The sequence below is a fragment of the Mus pahari genome, chromosome 12 (assembly GCF_900095145.1).
Source record: "Mus pahari chromosome 12, PAHARI_EIJ_v1.1, whole genome shotgun sequence".
NCBI lineage: Eukaryota > Metazoa > Chordata > Mammalia > Rodentia > Muridae > Mus > Mus pahari.
This window is the reverse complement of record NC_034601.1, coordinates 31,480,959-31,501,299: the sequence shown is the minus strand read 5'-3', so window position 1 is coordinate 31,501,299 and position 20,341 is coordinate 31,480,959. Positions and strand designations below refer to the sequence as shown.

The 20,341-nt window shown below is 46.2% G+C and overlaps 1 protein-coding gene across 5 annotated transcripts in view; it reads left to right on the top strand.

Annotated features, from left to right (window-relative positions):
* The window catches only part of Casr (calcium sensing receptor), a 71,863-nt gene extending 57,412 nt beyond the window's left edge, over positions 1-14,451 (top strand). For 4 of the 5 annotated variants that reach the window (XM_029544842.1, XM_029544844.1, XM_029544841.1 and 1 more), the window contains 3 exons: positions 4,730-4,960; positions 7,432-7,555; positions 9,145-14,451. In XM_029544842.1, the coding sequence (XP_029400702.1) occupies positions 4,730-4,960; positions 7,432-7,555; positions 9,145-10,655 (1,866 nt within the window). In that variant the 3' untranslated portion in view covers positions 10,656-14,451. The remainder of the gene's footprint in view (positions 1-4,729; positions 4,961-7,431; positions 7,556-9,144) is intronic. The other variant, XM_021209558.1, reaches the window with a different exon arrangement.
* The last annotated feature ends 5,890 nt before the right edge of the window (positions 14,452-20,341 follow it).

Below are 20,341 nucleotides of genomic sequence, written 5' to 3'. Positions count from 1 at the left end.
ACAGAGGACCAGAATCTGAGTCCTGGAATAAAGTTAGAATTTCTAAAAAAAAATAAAAAAAAAAAAAAAAAAACATATAAATACTTATATAAAAAAAAAAAAAAAAAAAAAATATTTAAAGAAATAAATAATGGGTTTGTACTGCTACACAAATTTTGACTAAATTACATTTCTCACTCACATGACTGAGTAGGAAGACTACAATACCGTCCATGTTAGAATTTAAAGGAAGGAAGGAAATGGAAAATGTTGGGCAAGATGGTCCTGAAGAACAGGAAGGATTTGTGGGTATGGAGAAGGGAAATGCTGGTGCAAAGGTACACGCAGACTAGAGAGATGAGTCACAGCAACATTAGCTTCATAAAGGCATGGAGATGTAGAGGAGGAAGAATACAGTCTTCTGGTTCCATCTGTTTTATCTCTAATGTACTACATCCATCCCTGATGCTCAAGGAGGCTGGAAAAGGGCATCAAACTCCCTGGAGTGAACGATGGTTTTGAGCTACCATGTGGGTGCTGGGAATTGAATCCAGGTTCTCTATAAGAGCAGCAGGTGTTCTTAACTATTGAGCCACTTCTCTAGGCTCCCACCATCCCATTTTTAAACTTTCGTCTCAGCCTAAGTTTCATACTAGTTAAGCTGTCAAACTAGAGGCAGTCCCTGATGGCCTGTCTAATCCGACTTTTACACAGGAACAGCTGCTAATGTAGATAGGCTCATGTAAACCAATAAAGACTATCCCTCCAGACCGAGACATTGTCAACTGCCACCTAATAGTGACCTTAGGCAGCCACTTAATGCCCTATGTCCCACTTTCCTGGTCTGAGAAACAGGCACCATGAGACTTATAAGTTTGTTATAAGTTAATAACCAGTTAATATGCATAGAGAGCTCAGGGTGGTGTCTGTACCAAATAGATGTTCAATAAACAGTGGTCTTGAGCACTCTTACCTTGTGGATGGGGAAAAAGACCTGAGGTGACTAAAATTACTCACCAAAGTCCGATAGCTACCCTTTAAGAAAGGCCATGTCCAGATGACGGGTGCCCTGTCACAGACAGAGTTACCTCTGAAAGAGCTATATAGTCAAAAGGTTCCTCTCCACGCACATCTCTTAGATCTGGAGAGGCTGCTGGTCTGTAGATGGGCTTCTAGGGAAGACACTAGTGGAGTGTTGAACTCAGGTACTTGTCCTCACAGCCTGGTTCATACACACCTCTATAGGGAGGAAGTATGGCGTGGGGGAAGCTGCATATGAATATGACTGACCATGTTAGAGTATAACCAACATCTCTTTTATCTGTATTAAATACTATTATATCTCATCTTCAAAACAGCCTTTCTGTCTCGACTTGTGAAATAAACAAACAAATCAAGGAAGAAACTTAGCTGCAGATATATACTGAAAGAAACCAGAAATTTCATGGATGATAAGACTATGTATGGATAGACGAGGAAGGTGGTATGTGGTCGCAGACAAGCGACCATGTTCCCAGTCAGCTTGCTGTGGTTCTGGTATTCTACATGGTAGAGATCGCCGTGGACCACTATTTACTGAGCATCTATTATGTGTGGGTAGATGAGAGATATGGGGCTGGTCTTTGGCAGTTTCTCTACCCATAGGTATGTGAAGGCAGCCAGTGAGAGTGCCAGAGAAGCAGGAGCTCAGCATGTGGCACCCTCTGGTGTAAACAGCTCTCAAGCAAGCCTCAAGCACTGGGTCTCAGCCCTACAGGAGTCTTACAACCCAAAAATACAGCTTCCAGACCTAGGGCGTCCTTAGATCCTTGGCCATTAGGGCTGCTGCTGCTCTTACCTCTGTCAGTGTCACAGACACTGCCATTATCACCTCTCTTCTGCTGCAGCTCTCAGAGCTCTGCCTCTACCACATAAAGGCCTGTAGTTCCCTGAGACTCCCTACTTCTGAGAGGCAGCCACTCCGTACTGCCTCAGTGACTCAGCTTGCCAGCCACTCTACCAAGAGAGCTGAATAGACCTAGACAGCTGGAAAAGCAGTGTTCGTACTGATCATCGCAGACCCTTTGTGCACACAGAAGCTTGTGTCTATCCTAGTTCTGGCGAGGTCCCTTTTACACCAGTAGCAGCAATCCCCCTGCCAGGTCCCCAGGGGAAGTTCTCTGACTTTGGTTTGAGCAAGTATAATCACAGAAAGTCCCACTGATGCTGTTCAGGCAGTGAAGCCAGCTCTGCATCCCAGAAGTCAAAGCAAGCATTTGCATCATAGTGTCGCTTCCACGGAGCATCTGTGGGGTGGTCCCAATAGCTGGTATTGGTGTCAGAGTGGCTCTGTTGGCTGCTCGACTGATCGACTGATCGTTGTTTTGCCTAAGGCAGCCAGCTTTGTAGAAGAGATTCCCATAGCTAGAGGCAGGGAGAACTGTCCGATCCCCACTTCCTTGTTTCTTCATGGGAATATAAACAGCTGAGGAGTGCTTATAGTCAGAACTTATCATTGACACTAACAGTGACTTTAAAGGATCTTAACAGTGCTCTAACAATGACTGACACTTGATCAGTGCCTGGGGAAGAGGAGGGTCCCCTCCCTTTGTCTCAGCCAGGAACAGTGCAGCTTTGTAAATTTGGTCTGAAACCTGCTTCCACATTATCAGTGATGCCAAAGACAGGAATGAGAGGAATATTGTGATACAGACATTGAGAGTATAACAAGGAGAGATGGCACAGTGGATAAGCACACTTGATACGCAAGCATCAGGACCTGAGTTTGACCTATGCAGTCCATGTGCCATGACTCCAGAGCTGAAGCAGAACTAGTTCCGTTTCAGTGGGAGATCCTTCCTTCCACTGAAACCAGATGTCCTTTTTGGGCTCTGGCACATGTACAGGCATGTGCATAGGCCAAGTAGCCTCAGCCAGACGTGGGAGGAGCTATGCAGAAGTGGGAGTGGGACTGGTGTGGGAGGAACAGGCCCTGTTCCTCAAGGTCCTGTAACAAAAGCCAGGACATCCACAGGAGCAGTAAGTACACCGAGAGAGGGAGTGGACCAGAAAAAGCAGGCCTGGCAAAGCAGCCAGGAACAAGCCTGAAGGTGAGCAGGTTTCCACCGTGGACTTCCGCCTCCGAACGTCTCTGAGTTCTTATGAGTAAATCCAGGTCATTCCTGGTCTCTGTCCTTACAACAGATGCAAATTTTAAAATTCAGTCAGTGCAAGAATGTGTTAAGGAGCAGCATCAGCTCTGTGAGGTTCTTCTGGGGCCCTGGCCAGGCCAGCAAGGCTTGACCTAGTTTGTGACACACATCAGATATCTGTGAAGAACTGGTGTTTGTAAAGGTCCTCAGCATGGCCCAGGAAGCCATTGGCCATATGAACTTACACTAAACTTCTTCCAAGTATCTAATTAGATACTAGATTTTTAAGTACTTTAAAAAAAAAATAACGGTAAGCTGGGCTTAGAGTTGCGTGTCAGCACTCAGAAGACAGAGGCAGGGAGATTGTGATTTCAAAGCCAGCCTGGGCTATGTGGCAAAACCATATGAATGCTCCCACCAAAACAAAAGAAAAAAAAAAATCTATGAAAGTGGATGCTGCCTCTAGATGTCCTCTAATCCATAGACCAGAGGCCTCAGTGCTCAAGCTGAGACACTTTAGCCAATCCAACCAGGCCTCACCACACCTCAGGCAGGAAAGTGGGACCTGCAAGGGACAGGGGTTCCTGAGGTACCGTAGAAATGAGTGCACCATATTCCTGCCTGGGCCTGTCTGCTCACTTGGTGCCTCTGTGGCATAGAACAGGAGCTGCAACAGAGTGTGGCGCTTTCTTACAAGCATGGGCTTACGATTCAGGACAAAGTGCTTCGATTTTCTGTATCTCAGTTAATAAAATGGGGAGTGGAGCCAGGCGTGGTGGCGCATGCCTTTAATCCCTGCCCTCAGGAGGCACAGGTGGTTGGATCTCTTAAGTTCAAGACCAGCACAATCTACAAAGTGAGTTCCAGAGCTACACAGTGAGTAAGACCCCATCTCAAACAAACAAACAAACAAACAAACAGAGCGAGTGGTGGGGTGTTCATTTTTTTTTGTGATTAAATAATATGAAACACTATGGTCCGTGCCTCAAAGGCAGTAAAACAGTATTTAAAACTTTAGATGACTCGTGTGTAATAGTAATTACTACAGTAATTACTTGCTTTTTTGTGCAAGGCCTCTGTTGACCCCTAAGGTCTTAGATAAATTCAAGGATATGTCCTGACTGTCAACAGTGGTGACCGGGGCTCCACCCACAGTGTCTCCGTTCCTTCTACTCCACACTGAATTTTGGCAGCAAGACATCTCTAGAGACTCAAAGCCGTAGGGAAAGAAACAAGGATGAAGAGCTCTCAGTCTTCCCTCTTCTCCTTTCCCAACATCCAACTCAGGAGATACCAGGAAGGGCCAGGCCCTGCTGGTCAAGGATTCACATGGTCATGGTGAACCTAAAGAGGCTTCCGTTTGATGTGGTCAGGGAAGATGTAGTCTTTTTTCCTCCCCATCTTCAAAAAAGTGTTTCCTACACTACTTACATTGTGGGTAGTCAATAAAACATGGCTTACCAGAGCTACCGCAGACACAGTAAGGAAAGGTAGAGGAAGGCCTCTTCTTCAGTTTCATGTTTCTTTCCTTGCAGGAACGAGATATTCATAGCACACAACCAACAAAACCACAACTAGCAGTTCCTAGCTCTTATTTCATTCATCTCTGTCCTCTTCAGGTCCTGAAACACCTACGGCACCTGAATTTCACCAACAACATGGGGGAGCAGGTGACCTTCGACGAGTGCGGTGACCTGGTGGGGAACTATTCCATCATCAACTGGCACCTCTCCCCAGAGGACGGCTCCATTGTTTTCAAGGAAGTTGGGTACTACAATGTGTATGCCAAGAAGGGAGAAAGACTCTTCATCAATGAGGGCAAGATCTTGTGGAGTGGGTTCTCCAGAGAGGTATGAGCAAAATGCACCATGTCGGCACTACAGACTAGGGACTGTTGGCTTGGGAGGAGGTTGGGATTCATCGCAGCCCCTTAGGATAATGTCTTTTTAAAATTTATTTATTTATTTTATGTATGTGAGTACACTGTTGCTCTCTCTTCATGCATACCAGAAGAGGACATCAAATTCCACTATAGATGGTTGTGAGCCTCCATGTGGTTGCTGTGAATTGAACTCAGGACCTCTGGAAGAGGAGTCAGTGCTCTTAACTGCTGAGCCATCTCTCCAGCCCCATGGATATTGTCTTTTCCTAAGTTCCCCAGCTCTGGGTATCCAGGGTTCCCACGAACTGTAAGAATGTTTTAGTGATGAGAGGAGGCCCAGGAGCCTGAGCTTCACGACTGGCCATGCTTTTGACTCCCTAGCTAGTCAGAAAGTTTCCCAGGCATTACTTTCCCCAACCAGAGCAAAATATTTAAGCAAATATCTCTCAGATCAGTGGCTGTCAAATGGCACTGAAGGAGGCATCCTACCAACCTTGTATAGGGGATTCAAGTTTGAGGTGGAAGGGACTGCTTTTAAAGGTTGTCACAATGACCTGGAAGTAATAATGGCTTTCAACACTTAGGGTTCAGGGATGCTAAATGCCCAGCATGCATGAGACTATCTTTGATAGCATTTTCCATCCACCCCAATCTCCATTAGCCATGTAGGGATATGAATCCAAAATAGACCTGGGTGCTTTAGAACGAGGACATTCAAATAGCTCCAGGCTGACCCATACAAAATTCAAAAGGGCCATTCATTCTACTTTGGGAGCCCCCTAACCAAGAGGAAGATGCTTGTGACTCTAGTCAAGATGTCCTGCCCATATCTGAAAGCCTGGCTAATAACCAGAAGTTCATTACCCAGTGAAGACACTCATTAAGGAAAGACAAATGATGTGTTGAACATTCTGTGTGGCTGTATGTTATTTTGCGCTTTAGATTTTTTTTTTTTTTTTTTTTTTTGGTCAAATTGACACAGCTAGTATCATCTGGAAAAAAGGAAACCTCAATTGGGAAAAAGAAATGCCCCATCAGATTCACTTGTGTTTAAGTCTATGAAGCATTTTCTTGATTTAATGATTTGATGAGAGAATGCCCAGCCCAATGTGGCTGTTGCCACCCTTGGGAAGGTAGACTTGAGTGGCATAAGAAAGCAGGCTGAGCAAGCCAGCAGGAGCAAACCAATAAGCAGCACCCCTCCATGGCCTCCGCTTCAGTTCCCACCTCAAGTTCCTGTTCTGGCTTTCCCTGATGACAAACTGCAGCCTAAAGGAAGGAAACCATTTCCTCCCCAGGTTGCTTTTGGTCCTGGTGTTTCTCACAGCAACAAAAGCATAATGAGGCTGCTAGAATAGAGCAAGATGTGGAGCCCCAGCCCCTCTGCAGAAGCAGCCTCAGGACCAGGCATCCTCTACAACATCCCGGGAGTCTGGCTGAGATCCACTACATTGCTCTTCGCAGTGCCTTTCTGCTGAGCATTGTGAACTACTTTTCATGATATGAACAAGAGCCAGTTTGTTCTTATTGCCAAATTGCTATTATTTTGCTGTTTTCTGGTCTGTGGGATGGCTTCACCGTGGGGAGGTCTCCTGTGACAGTGAATCTCATCCACAAGGGGCGAGTCTTAACCTCAATTACAGCCTGTGTCATGACCTTCTCAGAATGGAGGTTTGGAGATTCCACAGGCTAAAGTCTTATGCCCACTAATTACATTGTTGTCTGCTTTTCAAATGACTGGAGCCCAAACCAACAGGCTATGCCATCACTGGCACACTGCTATTGTGTTATCAGCTAATCATGTGTCCTTATTATCTGTCACTGGGGTGTGACCCATCTCCCCTTCTCCTTGGAAGCTATTTCCTGTAGAGTTCCCTGTAATCCTAATGTCCTCTATCAGGCTATGGGCATGGCAGGCTTAAACATTAGTAAATGTGTAACAGAGATAATCCTTATAAATACACTCATCTATGTCCCTGACTACTTGACAAAATTATAAATTAAATTTCAATTTTTTGATCAAAACATGGCCTAAAAGCTAGCACACAATAGGTGTCCAACAAATCTTGGAGTCAAACTGACTTCTGAAAAATTTGTAGAAGCAACTACAAAAATACCATATGCGTTTAATTCTGAGTTATATATTAGTAATTTCTTAACAAATCTCCTGAAGTTGCTACTGAGATCAAGTGAGTCTAGGACTTCCTGTGTGCATTTGAACCAAACCATCAAGTATGTCCACACTTGGCCTTACCACCTTTTGCTTTGACAAGAAACAGGACCAAGGAGCCTGGCTATCTCTCTATCTGGAATGGCCCAGAGTTGGCCACAACAGTCCTTATACCCAAACTCCTCACTTTGCCCATGTCAAAGGAGTTGTAAGACCTTCCCTTGATGCCCCAGTTCCAAACCTCCAACTTTTATGTTCTCTGCCGTCAGGTGCCCTTCTCCAACTGCAGCCGGGACTGTCAGGCAGGGACCAGGAAGGGCATCATCGAGGGAGAGCCCACCTGCTGCTTTGAGTGTGTGGAGTGTCCTGACGGAGAGTACAGTGGTGAGACAGGTAAGGAAGGGATCAGCCCCTCACACACCCTGTGTGGGACTTGGGAGAGCTGGACAGAGCTGGTGCTTAGAGCCACTGGCCTTCTAGGGCGAGCACTCTTAAGCACTGCATCTGCTGGGCAGGAGATGAAGAGAAAGGCCTCATGGGTATCATTTTAATATTCCAGGTGTCTCTCTGCCTCCAACCATGTCCCTTTTCTTAAGGCTCCATGGCCCTAAGTAGACAAAGTGCCATCTGCTCCAGCTTCAGAGTCAAGGCCGTGACAGATTGCCTCCTGGTGTATGTGCACCAAATGCATGCCTGGTGGCTACAGGTGTCAGAAGAGAATATTAGATCTCCTAGAACTGGAGTTACAGATGGCTCTGAGCTGCTATGTCAGTGCTGGACTTAAACACAAGTTCTCTCTCTGCAAGAGCAGCAAGTCCTCTTTACCATTGAATCATCTCTCCAGCCCAGGCTCAACTTTTTCTGAAAGAGTATCACAATTAGACCCTTTATGGGACTGTGAGAGTTAAACAAATGAATATTAAGTTACATATATAAATATATAAATAAATCTTTGACCTTTGCACATTGGAAGGACTAGATAAATGCTGGCTATAATTCTTTCTCTTTCAGCCTGACCACAATAATGGCCTCATCCTTCCCTCCATCTTAGGAGTGAGGAAACTGAGGCTTGGAGAACTAACCGTGACCAAAGTTACGCAGCTAGCCAATGGCCTGGCCAGGATCCCATCTCAATCTCTAACTGAAAACCTTCATGTTCCGAACTGCACCCTGCCTGGCAGGCCAGAACAACTTAGCAAATAGCCGTCATCTATATCAACGGTTCTCAACCCGTGGGTTGTGACCCCTTTGGGGATGGCCTATCAGATATCCCGTGTAACAGATATTTACATCATGATTCATAACAGTAGCAAAATTACAGTGATGGAATAGCAACAAGATAATTTTATGGCTGAGGGTCACCACAACATGAGGAACTGTATTAAAGGGTTGCAGTATTGGGAAGGCGGAGAGCCACTGATCAAGATAAATATTCAGTCTCCCTCATTGGAAAGTTCAGAACATAGATATGGCTGGCCACATGCAAGGAACACTATGCCTTCATCTAAAAGGACTTCTTTTCTGGCATGGCAACAAAGCCTCGTCACACATCCAAAATAAGCCAAGCCGTGTGGGAGATAGTAGCAGCGTTAATAAAACTCACTATGATAGCCATGTTATTATCTGTTTGCATCCCACAACTCCATCCTGAAAACCTCAAACATGAACAACTTAATTCATTTGGTTTGTTGTTGTTGTTGTTGCTGTTGTTGTTGTTTTAAGTGTAAGTTAGACAGAGCTTAAAATATAGTGTGGGGACCCTGTTAGACCTCTGGGTGCAAGGTAGTGTCTGCTACCAACTGCTGCAGACAGGGTTAAAAGAAATGGGCCATCCCACAATGGTTGGGGAAGGGAACAGGTTGTTCTTGATAGATGTAAAACATAGCAATAATACCATCAATAAGAAAAATACGAAGCGAGCACATCTCCCCTCCACATTGACTGTGCCCCGCGGTAACTGAATCTGCACTGGTCATTTTCAGATGCGAGTGCCTGTGACAAGTGCCCGGATGACTTCTGGTCCAATGAGAACCACACTTCCTGCATTGCCAAGGAGATTGAGTTTCTGGCGTGGACTGAGCCCTTTGGAATCGCTCTCACTCTCTTTGCTGTGCTGGGCATTTTCCTGACCGCCTTTGTGCTGGGCGTCTTCATCAAGTTCCGAAACACGCCCATCGTCAAGGCCACCAACCGAGAGCTGTCCTACCTCCTGCTCTTCTCGCTCCTCTGCTGCTTCTCCAGCTCCCTGTTCTTCATTGGGGAACCCCAGGACTGGACCTGCCGCCTGAGACAGCCCGCCTTCGGCATCAGCTTCGTGCTTTGTATCTCGTGCATCTTGGTGAAGACCAATCGTGTCCTCCTGGTATTTGAGGCCAAAATACCCACCAGCTTCCACCGGAAGTGGTGGGGACTCAACCTGCAGTTCCTGCTGGTTTTCCTCTGCACCTTCATGCAGATTGTCATCTGCATCATCTGGCTCTACACGGCGCCCCCCTCCAGCTACCGCAACCACGAGCTGGAAGACGAAATCATCTTCATCACGTGCCATGAGGGCTCACTCATGGCACTCGGCTCTCTGATCGGCTACACCTGCCTGCTGGCTGCCATCTGCTTCTTCTTCGCCTTCAAGTCCCGGAAGCTGCCAGAGAACTTCAACGAAGCCAAGTTCATTACCTTCAGCATGCTCATCTTCTTCATCGTCTGGATCTCCTTCATTCCAGCCTACGCCAGCACCTACGGCAAGTTTGTCTCTGCCGTGGAGGTGATCGCCATCCTGGCAGCCAGCTTTGGCTTGCTAGCCTGCATCTTCTTCAACAAGGTCTACATCATCCTCTTCAAGCCTTCCCGGAACACCATCGAGGAGGTGCGCTCCAGCACCGCCGCACATGCTTTCAAAGTGGCAGCCCGCGCCACTCTACGCCGCCCCAACATTTCTCGGAAGCGGTCCAGCAGCCTCGGAGGCTCCACTGGCTCGATTCCCTCCTCGTCCATCAGTAGCAAAAGCAACAGCGAAGACCGGTTCCCGCAGCCAGAGAGGCAGAAGCAACAGCAACCGCTGGCCCTGACCCAGCAAGAACAGCAGCAGCAGCAGCCCCTGACTCTCCAGCCACAGCAACAGCAGCAGCCACAGCAGCCGAGATGCAAACAGAAGGTCATCTTCGGCAGTGGCACGGTCACCTTCTCTCTGAGCTTCGACGAGCCTCAGAAGAACGCTATGGCCCACAGGAACTCCGTGCGCCAGAGCTCTCTGGAGGCCCAGAAGAGCAATGACGCCTTGAACAGACACCAGGCCCTGCTTCCCCTACAGTGTGCAGAGGCGGACTCAGAAATGACCATTCAGGAAACGGGCTTACAAGGGCCAATGGTGGGGGACCACCAGCCAGAAATGGAAAGCGCAGATGAAATGTCCCCAGCGCTGGTCATGTCCACCTCTCGGAGCTTCGTCATTAGCGGTGGAGGTAGCTCTATGTCGGAAAACATACTGCACTCCTAGTGGGGGGAAACGTTATCCAGTTGAGAGTTTTTCTTAGAGTCCCAGGAAAAAGGATGGGTCTTCCCAGGAAGCCAGGGATACAGGTACATCAAAGCCTGTATTCAGTTGCACTGCTTTGAATGACAGTGAACTGACCGGTGGACTCTTTAAAGTTAGAAGAGTCATGTTTTGGGAGTCATTTTCTAGAGCTCAGTATCATACCCGGATTTGCTGAAATCTTTTTCCTCTGCTCCATCCACCACCAGCTCAGATGAAAGCAAGGCTATAAGCTACCCACCTGCTTCCCTCTAAAAATGCTTATATCCAGAAATGCCTACCCCAAGGCACAGTCCAGATACAGACGGATGGGACATCAGATCTGCCACCATTAAAGTTGAGTCTAAAAGCCAGATAGTCACCGGGACTGTCTATTACATTGACAGTGGACCGAACTCTACATTTGCAAGACATCAGGCAGACATGTCCTCTCCTATTTATAAAGACCTTAAGAAGTGTGGTCTTTTTATCCTCCCTGTTGCTGCTATTGTGTGACATCTGTTCCATCTGCATCCCTCCTGTGACATCATGCATGGATGTGTCCAGAATCTGAAGGCAATGCCACGTTTAGATCTCAGGATCATAAGCATCACCTCTAAGCACTGGGAAAGGACTGCCTCAGCCCAATGAGCTGTCTCTGTAGCTAATATTGATGTACATAGCTTAATCCTTAAGAAACTGCTTCTGTTGTAATAGTCCATGGGTGATTATAAACTGAAAAAATGTCACAGTCTGGATTCTATAAGGCAGTATTACTGAGTTGTGTTTTCCTTTCCCATCCTGTATCCTCATCCTGGTGAGCAGAGCCCGTGTGGTCCCTACAAAGACCCTATGGCTCTAATCAGGTCCCAAGCCCCATCCCTGAGCTAAAGGCTTTATGAAGCCAAATCCTGACCTGGCTCTATGGAGAATAAGCTCCCAGAAGAAAGTGTGGCTCCCAGTGAATGCCACAGTTCCCTCAGCAATGAAATTAACAGACCACTGGCCACTGCTAGGAACTCAGACTCAGACTCAGGCTCTGGCTTGGTCACTGACAAGATGGGTGGTTATAAGGTAGAAACCACAGTCTCTTTAAGCCCCAGCTTCTTTGAGTGTAAAGTAGGGAACTACAGTTCTTTTCCCACGGGGCTCTCAGATGAATTAAGCATGTGTACATCACACCTTAGCACTGTGTCTAACACACCATACACATTTAGTGTTGGCAAATATGATTAGAGATATAGTAACTACTAGTTTCCACTTGCTTAGACTATGCTGTAGCTTGGACTGTGAAGCTGAAGGTCCTCATGTTAACAGATCTGTCCCTGGGGTGGCCGTCTTTGAAGGTCATGGTGCCTTCAGGAGGTGGGACTTAGTAGGATATCGCTCAGTCACGGGAGGTGTGCCTTTGAATGATGGCACTCTGGCCACATTCTCTTTCTCTTCTCTTTCCTGGCCATACGATGAACAGTTTTCTCTGACACAGGCTGACACACCATTGCCATTCAGCATCCCACAAGAGAGCATGGACCAGAACCTGCATAAACAAAGCATCAAGATGAACCTTTTCTCTCTCTAATTATCTGAAGTATTTTATTACAGTGAGAGAAAGCTGACTAATACAGAAGATAAAGCAAAAGTCTAAGCATCCAGATTTTAATGTCTAATCCACCGATCACAGTAACTTTCTTCAGAATAAATCCAAAACTTCTGAGTCCCAGGTCAAGGTGTCAGCAGAAGCCAAATCTACCCCCAGCAAACCTAGTGTTTGGCGTCTGTGGCAACAGTACCACCTCCAGCACCATCACTGGTTAATAATTTCTCAAAGCAGGTTCCACCAAGCCAAGCCACACTAATGCCAAGACGAAGCCTTAGATCGTAAATCCATCAGTGGTCTAAGATTTATAGTCTATGGTGAGCCTTCCTCTGGCCACTTCCTTCTGAGGATTCTTAAGGTAATGGTTGGCATGATGACCATGAAGACAATGATGAACTGCCACAAGAGTGTGCAGTAGAGAGCACAATCCTGTCACAGAACACAAAACTGTCCCCATGAGCCACCAACACGTCAACCAGAAAGGTTGTCAGCCTCTGAGCAAGGCAGCATGCTGAGTGAAGATTTACTTTTTACATTTCACTTGGCAAGTAAATAAATAAATAAATAAATGAACACATAAGTAAATAAGTAATACAACTGCAGCCAAAAGTTTAATGACTTCAAAAGCCTGTCACAAAACTGTGGAAATAACTTCAGTAAAATGTCACACATTCATCCTTACTGTCTGACTTCAGTGCACACCACACCTTCTGCAAATAATCTCCTCATTCCATGACTTATTTTTTTTTTTAAAGAAAGAAAAGAAAGCTGAGAACCAGCAGGAAAAGCTTTGCACTAAGTATTCATTTTGCCCAGGGCTTGCACATCAAGTAATGTCTTTGAACATCCTCATCAGAAAGGTAGATAGGAATTCTCATTATGTCTCTATAGCAACCTAACATTTATCTCAAATTCCTATTTGGCCAGCAACCAAAGCTATAGTTAAGTCAAATGAGGGGTTTTCCCTGGAAATCCAGAGTTTTCTGATTCACATTATATTTTTAGGTATCAGTTCAGAAGTTGTTGGGTTTTTTTTTTTCTTTCTCTTTCCAGGTGAGTTGTAGCATAAAGGAGGTGAGGGTCTTCAATCAGGGGCATGTCCCCTTAGCGTTCCTGAAGCCATTTTATCTGGCTCTCAGTAATTGTGTCTCCAAGCTGGTTTCCTGTAATGTATCTGTGGCAGTTCACTTTTTGTTACTGTGACAGAATAACCAAGCAGGCTAACTGTATAGAGAAAAGAGGTTTATTTAACTAATACTTATGCCCATTCAAGGGCCAAGACCATACAATTACCACTGATCACCACAGTGGCAGGAAAACACTGGTAGAGACAACAACACTTCAGGATAGGAAGTGAGGGTGATTCAGGAGTCAGCTTTACTCTTATAACAACTTAATCTTAAGACTCCACAGTCCCCATAAGAAGTACTTCAATTCCTCAAAAAGCAGGTGCCCTCTTGACCTAATGTCCTTCCACAAGGCTACAACTCTCAGTGCGACCACACTGGGGCCAAGTTTCTAACGTGTGGACCCCCTCAGAAATTATATCTAAACTACAGAAACACCATCTCTCCATCCGGTCCCCACAGCAGCATCTGTGCTGGTGTCCATGGATGGATCACTGTCTCAGACAACCGGCCCTTCCTAGGCCTGCAAGAGCTCTCAGCTCCCTCCAGGCCCATCCCAGGGACCAGGAAACTCTCTGAGCTCTTACAGAGGTTATCCCTTACTACTGCTGCCCAACCATGTCAATGCAGAGACGTCCTGTACTTTAGCGGGTATACAGAGCACACGTGAGTGAGAAACGGGGTAAAATACTGACAAACCTGTGTGGACCTGGGCGCCTAGACAGAATGACGTTCAGCCAAAGATGCTGAGAGTTATGACACCCAGAGCCTATGATTGCGTCAAAGATTTCCTGCAAGGTAAGAAACCGCAGAACCGTCAGTGTCAGGTGGTGCGATGCGGGGACGATTCCGGAGAGCATCTGTCCTCCATCACTTTGTGTGTGGAAGGACAGGAGAGGCAAAGGGATGCAGACGGTTCCTAGAAGCTGGACAAAGTAAGGACGCTGATTTTCCCCGGGGGTCTCCAGGAAGGAATGCAGAACTAGAGTACCTTAGTTTCAGCCCAGTGAGACCTTTGGAGGGCTTCTGACCTCTGGAACTGTAAGATAATAATAAATTTGTGTTGTTTTAAGCCACCGAGTTTTGTGGTCCTTTGTTTTAGCAACTATAGGAATCAACTGTTTTTCAGTGCCAGGAATTGAACTCAGGAACTTTTCTACGAAAAGCAGGCATTCTGCCCCTGAGTTAGGCTTTCAAGCCAAAGGCCATGACTTTTCTTGAACTTTTCGGCTTCAAGACATCAGACCTTCTCAGCCCTCCCTTCCTGCTCTCACGGCGACCACCCTTCCTTCCAGCTAGTTCACTCTTCCCCAGGAACAGGTCTTAGCCAGTGTTCTCCTCTCCAGCTCTGCATAGGAACTGTAAACCCCGAGTTCCGACTCATGTGGCCCCGTGGCTACGGAAAACAAGTAGCCAAGCTGGCCCAACCCATCTGTTAGCAGCAGAAACTTGACAGCAGCCTCAGCACACTGGTGTTCAATTTCTCTTGCATAAAGGATTTTAAGAGAAAAATATTTAGTTACTGTCTTAGACACTGTACTAGTGCTGTGAAGAGACACCACGACCCAGGCAGCTCTTCTAACAGAACACGTTTAATTGAGGGGCTTGCTTACAGTCTCTAGGGCTATCCTGATACTAGCTCTCTAAAAGTCACAGTTTGGGGTAATGTTTGGACCTGAATAAAGCACACGGCTGTGAGTGTTTCTGCCTAGAGCCTGAGTTTCTTTTCTCTTATCATCCATCATTAGTGCTAAACTGGATGTGGTGGTATATTGTCTATAATACCAGTACTCTGAAGGCGGAGGCTGGAAGATTGAGCATCTGGGGCCAGCCTGAGCTACATAGCAAGACCCTGTGAAAGGACAGGAGGGGGGACTTAGAGAGAGAGTAAAAGTCAGACCTGGAGGGACAGAATATCACCAGATGAGACGATGAGCATTAGCTGGTCACTCTGGAATCCACTAGGGACAAAGGCAGATACCAAACGTGTATGGAATGTGGGTGCTTTGGAGGCAGTCATAGTGAGATCTTTGGTTTCCAGAAGAGCCTGGGTTCCTGACCCAGACAGAGGAAAAACTTCAAGGGTTGCCTGAGACTGCTGATGTCATGGCTGTCTGCAGAGTGAGATGGGGCCACCGGCATGCAAGCACACGATGGGACCAGTCTCGGAATGTGTACATTCTGAAGATAGATAAAACTGGACAGCAGGTAGCTCGAGAGGCCAGGAACTAATAAAGGCCCACAGGGACAGCTCGCCAGAGCCAGCCTGAAGACATACATACCTAGGGACAGAAGGAAAACCCCGCCTCAAATATCAAATGAGTCCCCTTTGGCCAAGGACTACTATCATAATCCTGTCCTCCCCTAGCCCAGGAGGAGTTTGGTGTGGAAGAAAACGGGGCCATCTGTTTATATTAAGAGCTCCTGGGGCTGGAGAGATGCTTTATTGGTTAAGGGCACTGACTTATCTTACAGAGTAGCAGAGTTTGATCCCAAACACCCACATGATCACTCACAATCTGTACCTCCACTCCCAGGGGTTCCAACACCCTCTAATGACCTCCCAGAGCGCCAAGCACCACAGTGTACAGTCATACCTGCAGGCAAAACACCCATGCAGAAAATAATAAAATAAAATGACAATATTAAAAACGAAATAAAAAGAGCTCCTAACAGACTAGTGGGAAAGGGGTACAGACGAGGAAGCAGTGTTAGTGACGAATCATCAGTTGCCTCTGGATCGTGGACGAGCCACCTGGGTGACTGACTGCACAGGGGGCTGGAAGCTGTAAAAGCCTCTAACTCTAACTGAAGTTCTCAAACTCGAAAGACAAACGCCTGCCTGCTTGGTTACTGAACACAGAGAAGAGAGGAAATCCCAGGGAAAGAAAGCCCTTGGGATTGGTACAGGGCTTGAAGCCTGGCAAAGGCGTCAGGAAACGTTATAGGAAGGAAATAGAACCCAAGCCTGCAGCTGTTGTTCAGAATGCCCTGCTTCTCTTCTCTTTGAATGTTTCCTTCCCTGTGACCGCTGGCAGCATTCACATTATATGCGGAGTTGGCTGAAAGACTGGTACCACCGCTGTCTTGGGTTTTGTTCTGCTTCTTGTTTTGATTTCAGGACAGGGTCTCCTGTAGCCCAGGCTGGTCACAAACTCACTATATAGTTATGATGACCTTGACCTTGACCTCTTGGTTCCCCCCATGCTTGTGCCCTCCAAGTGCTAGGATTACAGGTGTGTATCACTGGGCCTGGTTTGTTTGGTTTGGTTTTGGTTTGGCTTTTTTGTTTTGTTTTGTTTTTAGAATGCTCTAAGTATTTTTAGATGAATAAGTCTGGAAAGTCATGTCCAGCACACACAATGTCCGGGATTCCTGTTAAGTGAACTTATTTTGGCTGCTCCTGCTAAAAAGGAGAGAGAGAGAGAGAGAGAGAGAGAGAGAGAGAGAGAGAGAGAGAGAGAACCATATCTTAAATATGTCTGCTCAAGTTCACATGGTAAAAATTTACATCCGGAAGAAACACTGTTTAGGAGGTAGAACCTGTAGGAGGTTCTAAGAGCTGGTTGTGGTGGCAGCACACACCTTTAATCCCAACACTCTGGAGCAGAAGTGGGTGGATCTCTGTGAGTTCAAGGCCAGCTTCTTCTAGATCTTGAGCTGTAGGCCTGTGGGAGTTACATAATAAAAGCCTTTTTAAAAAAGAAAAAGGAAACAAACAGAAACAGGTAAAGTCAGTTCCTGGTGCGCACTTTAGTACAGCTACCTTTGAAGTGAGCCGGGTTCCTGCCAAACAGATGAGCTGTGCCCGATCTTCTCTCTCCCTTCCCGTCCCCACTCCACCCTCCCTGTTCACTTGTACACATGTGTAAGCAAAGGTACACTCCTTATCTGAGCTCTCACCTCCCACTTGGAGGTGACAGGTAAGAAGGCCCTCACCAAGTATGGGTCCTTTGACTCTGGACTTCTCAGACCCCAGAACTGTAGGAAGTAAATCTCAGTTCTTTTAAATCACCCAGTCCCTGGTATTCTGTTACCATAGCACAAAATAGATTAAGGCGGCCCTATGAAACAATGACTGTGTTCATTTGATTCATGCTAATGACCATCTTACTGTCCACATTCATCCTATAGCATCATGCTGCGGACCTGGTATAGACACAACAGAATTTCTTTTAAAATAAAAAAAATTTTAAGGAGATGTGTAGCTGAATTTTAAACACACACACATATTGTTTAAGATAAGAATCACTATTTGGGCAGTCATCCGTGGCCCCATAAAGATTTTCTGTACTCTGAATGGCTCATGAATGGTCTATGAAATCCTTTGATTTATTTATGCATGGACACATTATTGTGTATATTGTTGGAAAATCTAGAGTAGGATTCCAACCAGATACAACACCTCCTACTGAAGTTGCAAACTATGGTTATGTACCAAATAAAGTAATTGGTGTAAAGTTATCTGTATATACAGGCCCTGCGTTCAATGCTGAGCACTGGAAAAACAAACAAACAAACAAACAAACAAACAAACCCTTAGTGACAGTTAAACCTTAAAAGGCAGTTGTACGGCCTGAGAGACACCTCCGTGTTTAAGAGCTCTTGGTGCTTTCCTGAGGACCAGAGTTCCTAGCATCCATACTGGGAAGCTCGTAACTGCCTGTAACTCCAGATATAGGCGATTCCATGCTCTCTCTCTCTCTCTCTCTCTCTCTCTCTCTCTCTCTCTCTCTCTCTCTCTCTCTCTCTCTTCCCACTCTCCCTCCCCCCCATTTTAAAACATAACAAATCTTAAAAATAAATAAATTAAAGACAGGTATGGTATCACCTGCCTATAATCCCAGCATTTCAGGAGGGAGGCAGAGAATCGTCAGAACTACAGAGGGAAATTCCTGTCTCAGAAAAGAAAGGAAAAAAGGAAAAAAGAAAAAAAGAAAAAAAGAAAGAAAAATATCACCTTCAAGAACATGTATAAAATATAGATACGCGCTAAACCCTCAGGGTTTGCATGTAAATACTCGGCAAGTATGGCACTCAGTGAAGTCTTCTATCAGCTTTCCTGCCGGGAAACAGCAGCACCCAGTCTGCACTGCTTAGGCAGAGGGATGTCCCTTCTAAGGCACTGGGACACATTTTATGTTGGGGAACCAGGGATTCAGGCTTGGATGGGGCCCAACCAGGAGCAACCAGTACTTTCCCCCTCTCAGGGTTGGGTTGTTAGGCCAAAGCTTCACAACATACCCCACCTTCCCTTAGCATCCAGGACCCAGAACCTGCCCTGTAGCTGCACAGTTGGTCACAGGCAGACCTGCAGTCCACCATCTGCCTGGAAATGTAGCATTGGCTTCTGAGGTTTCTCTCAAGGGGGATGCTGGAAGAGCATGATCTGAGATGAATAGACCAGGCTGTCACCTGGCAAGTCAAACCACATCTTTTAAGATCAAACAAAACGAAACCCATACTTTCTTGATGGGGGTAGAGGGAGGAGGAGCGGGGAGTATGATTCCCTTTCATGGCGACAGATGTGATGCTCAGATGACCCTGGCAAGGAGACAGAGATGAGCTAGTGTTTGGCCAGGAGGAGCAACCTGCTGACAGATAAGACAGAGCAGGCAGGGGGAGTTCCGCAGAGTGTGGGGTCTGGCGGGGTCTGTTACAGGCCATTAGCTGTGGCTTTTAAGTGATGTGCGTCTTTGTGTACGTGCATCTTCACATGTGTGGCTGCATCTGGTGTACGGAAAAAGTACACAGTCTTTTAACAGTGATTGAGTCTGTGTCTTAGAATTGTGGGGGATCCCATTTCCTCTTTTTTAATTTAATTTTTATTTTTACTTATTCACTTTACATTCCATTCACTGCCCCTCTCTCCTGGTCACCCCTCCCACAATCCTTCCCCCACCTCCACCCCCTATCCCCTACCCTCTTCTCCTCTGAGCAGGTGGGGGCCCCTCTGTGTATCCCCACCCCCACCCTGGTACATCAAGACTCTGCAAGGCTAGGCACTTTTTCCTTACTGAGGCCAGACAAGGCAGCCCAGCTAGAAGAACATATCTCACAGACCGGCAACAGCTTGTTCAGGACCCATGTGAAAATCAAGCTGTACATCTGCTACATAAGTGCCAGGGAGTGGGGATAGGGGACTCGGCCCAGCCTGTGTATGCTTAGTCTTAGCTTCTTTCCATAAGGAGAAAACAAAGATGGGTTCCCCCACCCCCACCCCACCCAGATATGTATACTACATATATATAAAAGCAAAGCTGGAGGTGTCAGTGTGTGACAGTGTGTGACATTGTTTGCCTGGCACTCACAAGCTCTAGGTTTGAGTCCCAGCACCACAAAATAAATAAAGACAACAACAGCAACAAAACAACAACAACAAAAAAGCAAAAAAGCAAAACAAAAACAAACAATGCTCTAGAAGGGTGGGTTTATTATAAGCCAGGAAGAAACCTGCCACCAGGGTTATTAGATACGTTGATGCCATGGTTTTCCTGTACCCCTTGCTTTTTTATTTAGAAATACATTCAAAATTACAGGAAATTGAAAAAGTAAAAACCATGCAAAGAACACCCAACCCCCTCTGCCAGAGTCATTCATTGCTGAGGTCAGTTTTCCCCCACTTACTCTACACTGTGTCATGGTCATTTAACAATGCGTGAGAAGCATGCTCGCACAGGATTCTCTTTAAAACACAGCGCCGAGGGACTGGAGAGAGGACTCGGCAGGCAGGAGCGCTGCTGCTGCTTCTGCAGAGGACCTAAGTTTCCTTCCCACTATGGCTCACTACCACCTGTAACTCCATCTCCAGGAGATCCAACTCCCTTGTCTGGTCTCCAAGGACATTCACAGGCACATACCCACAAACATAAATAAATAAATAAATAAATAAATAAATAAATAAATAAATAAATTTTTAAAAATCTAAATAAATGCAATACAAGCAG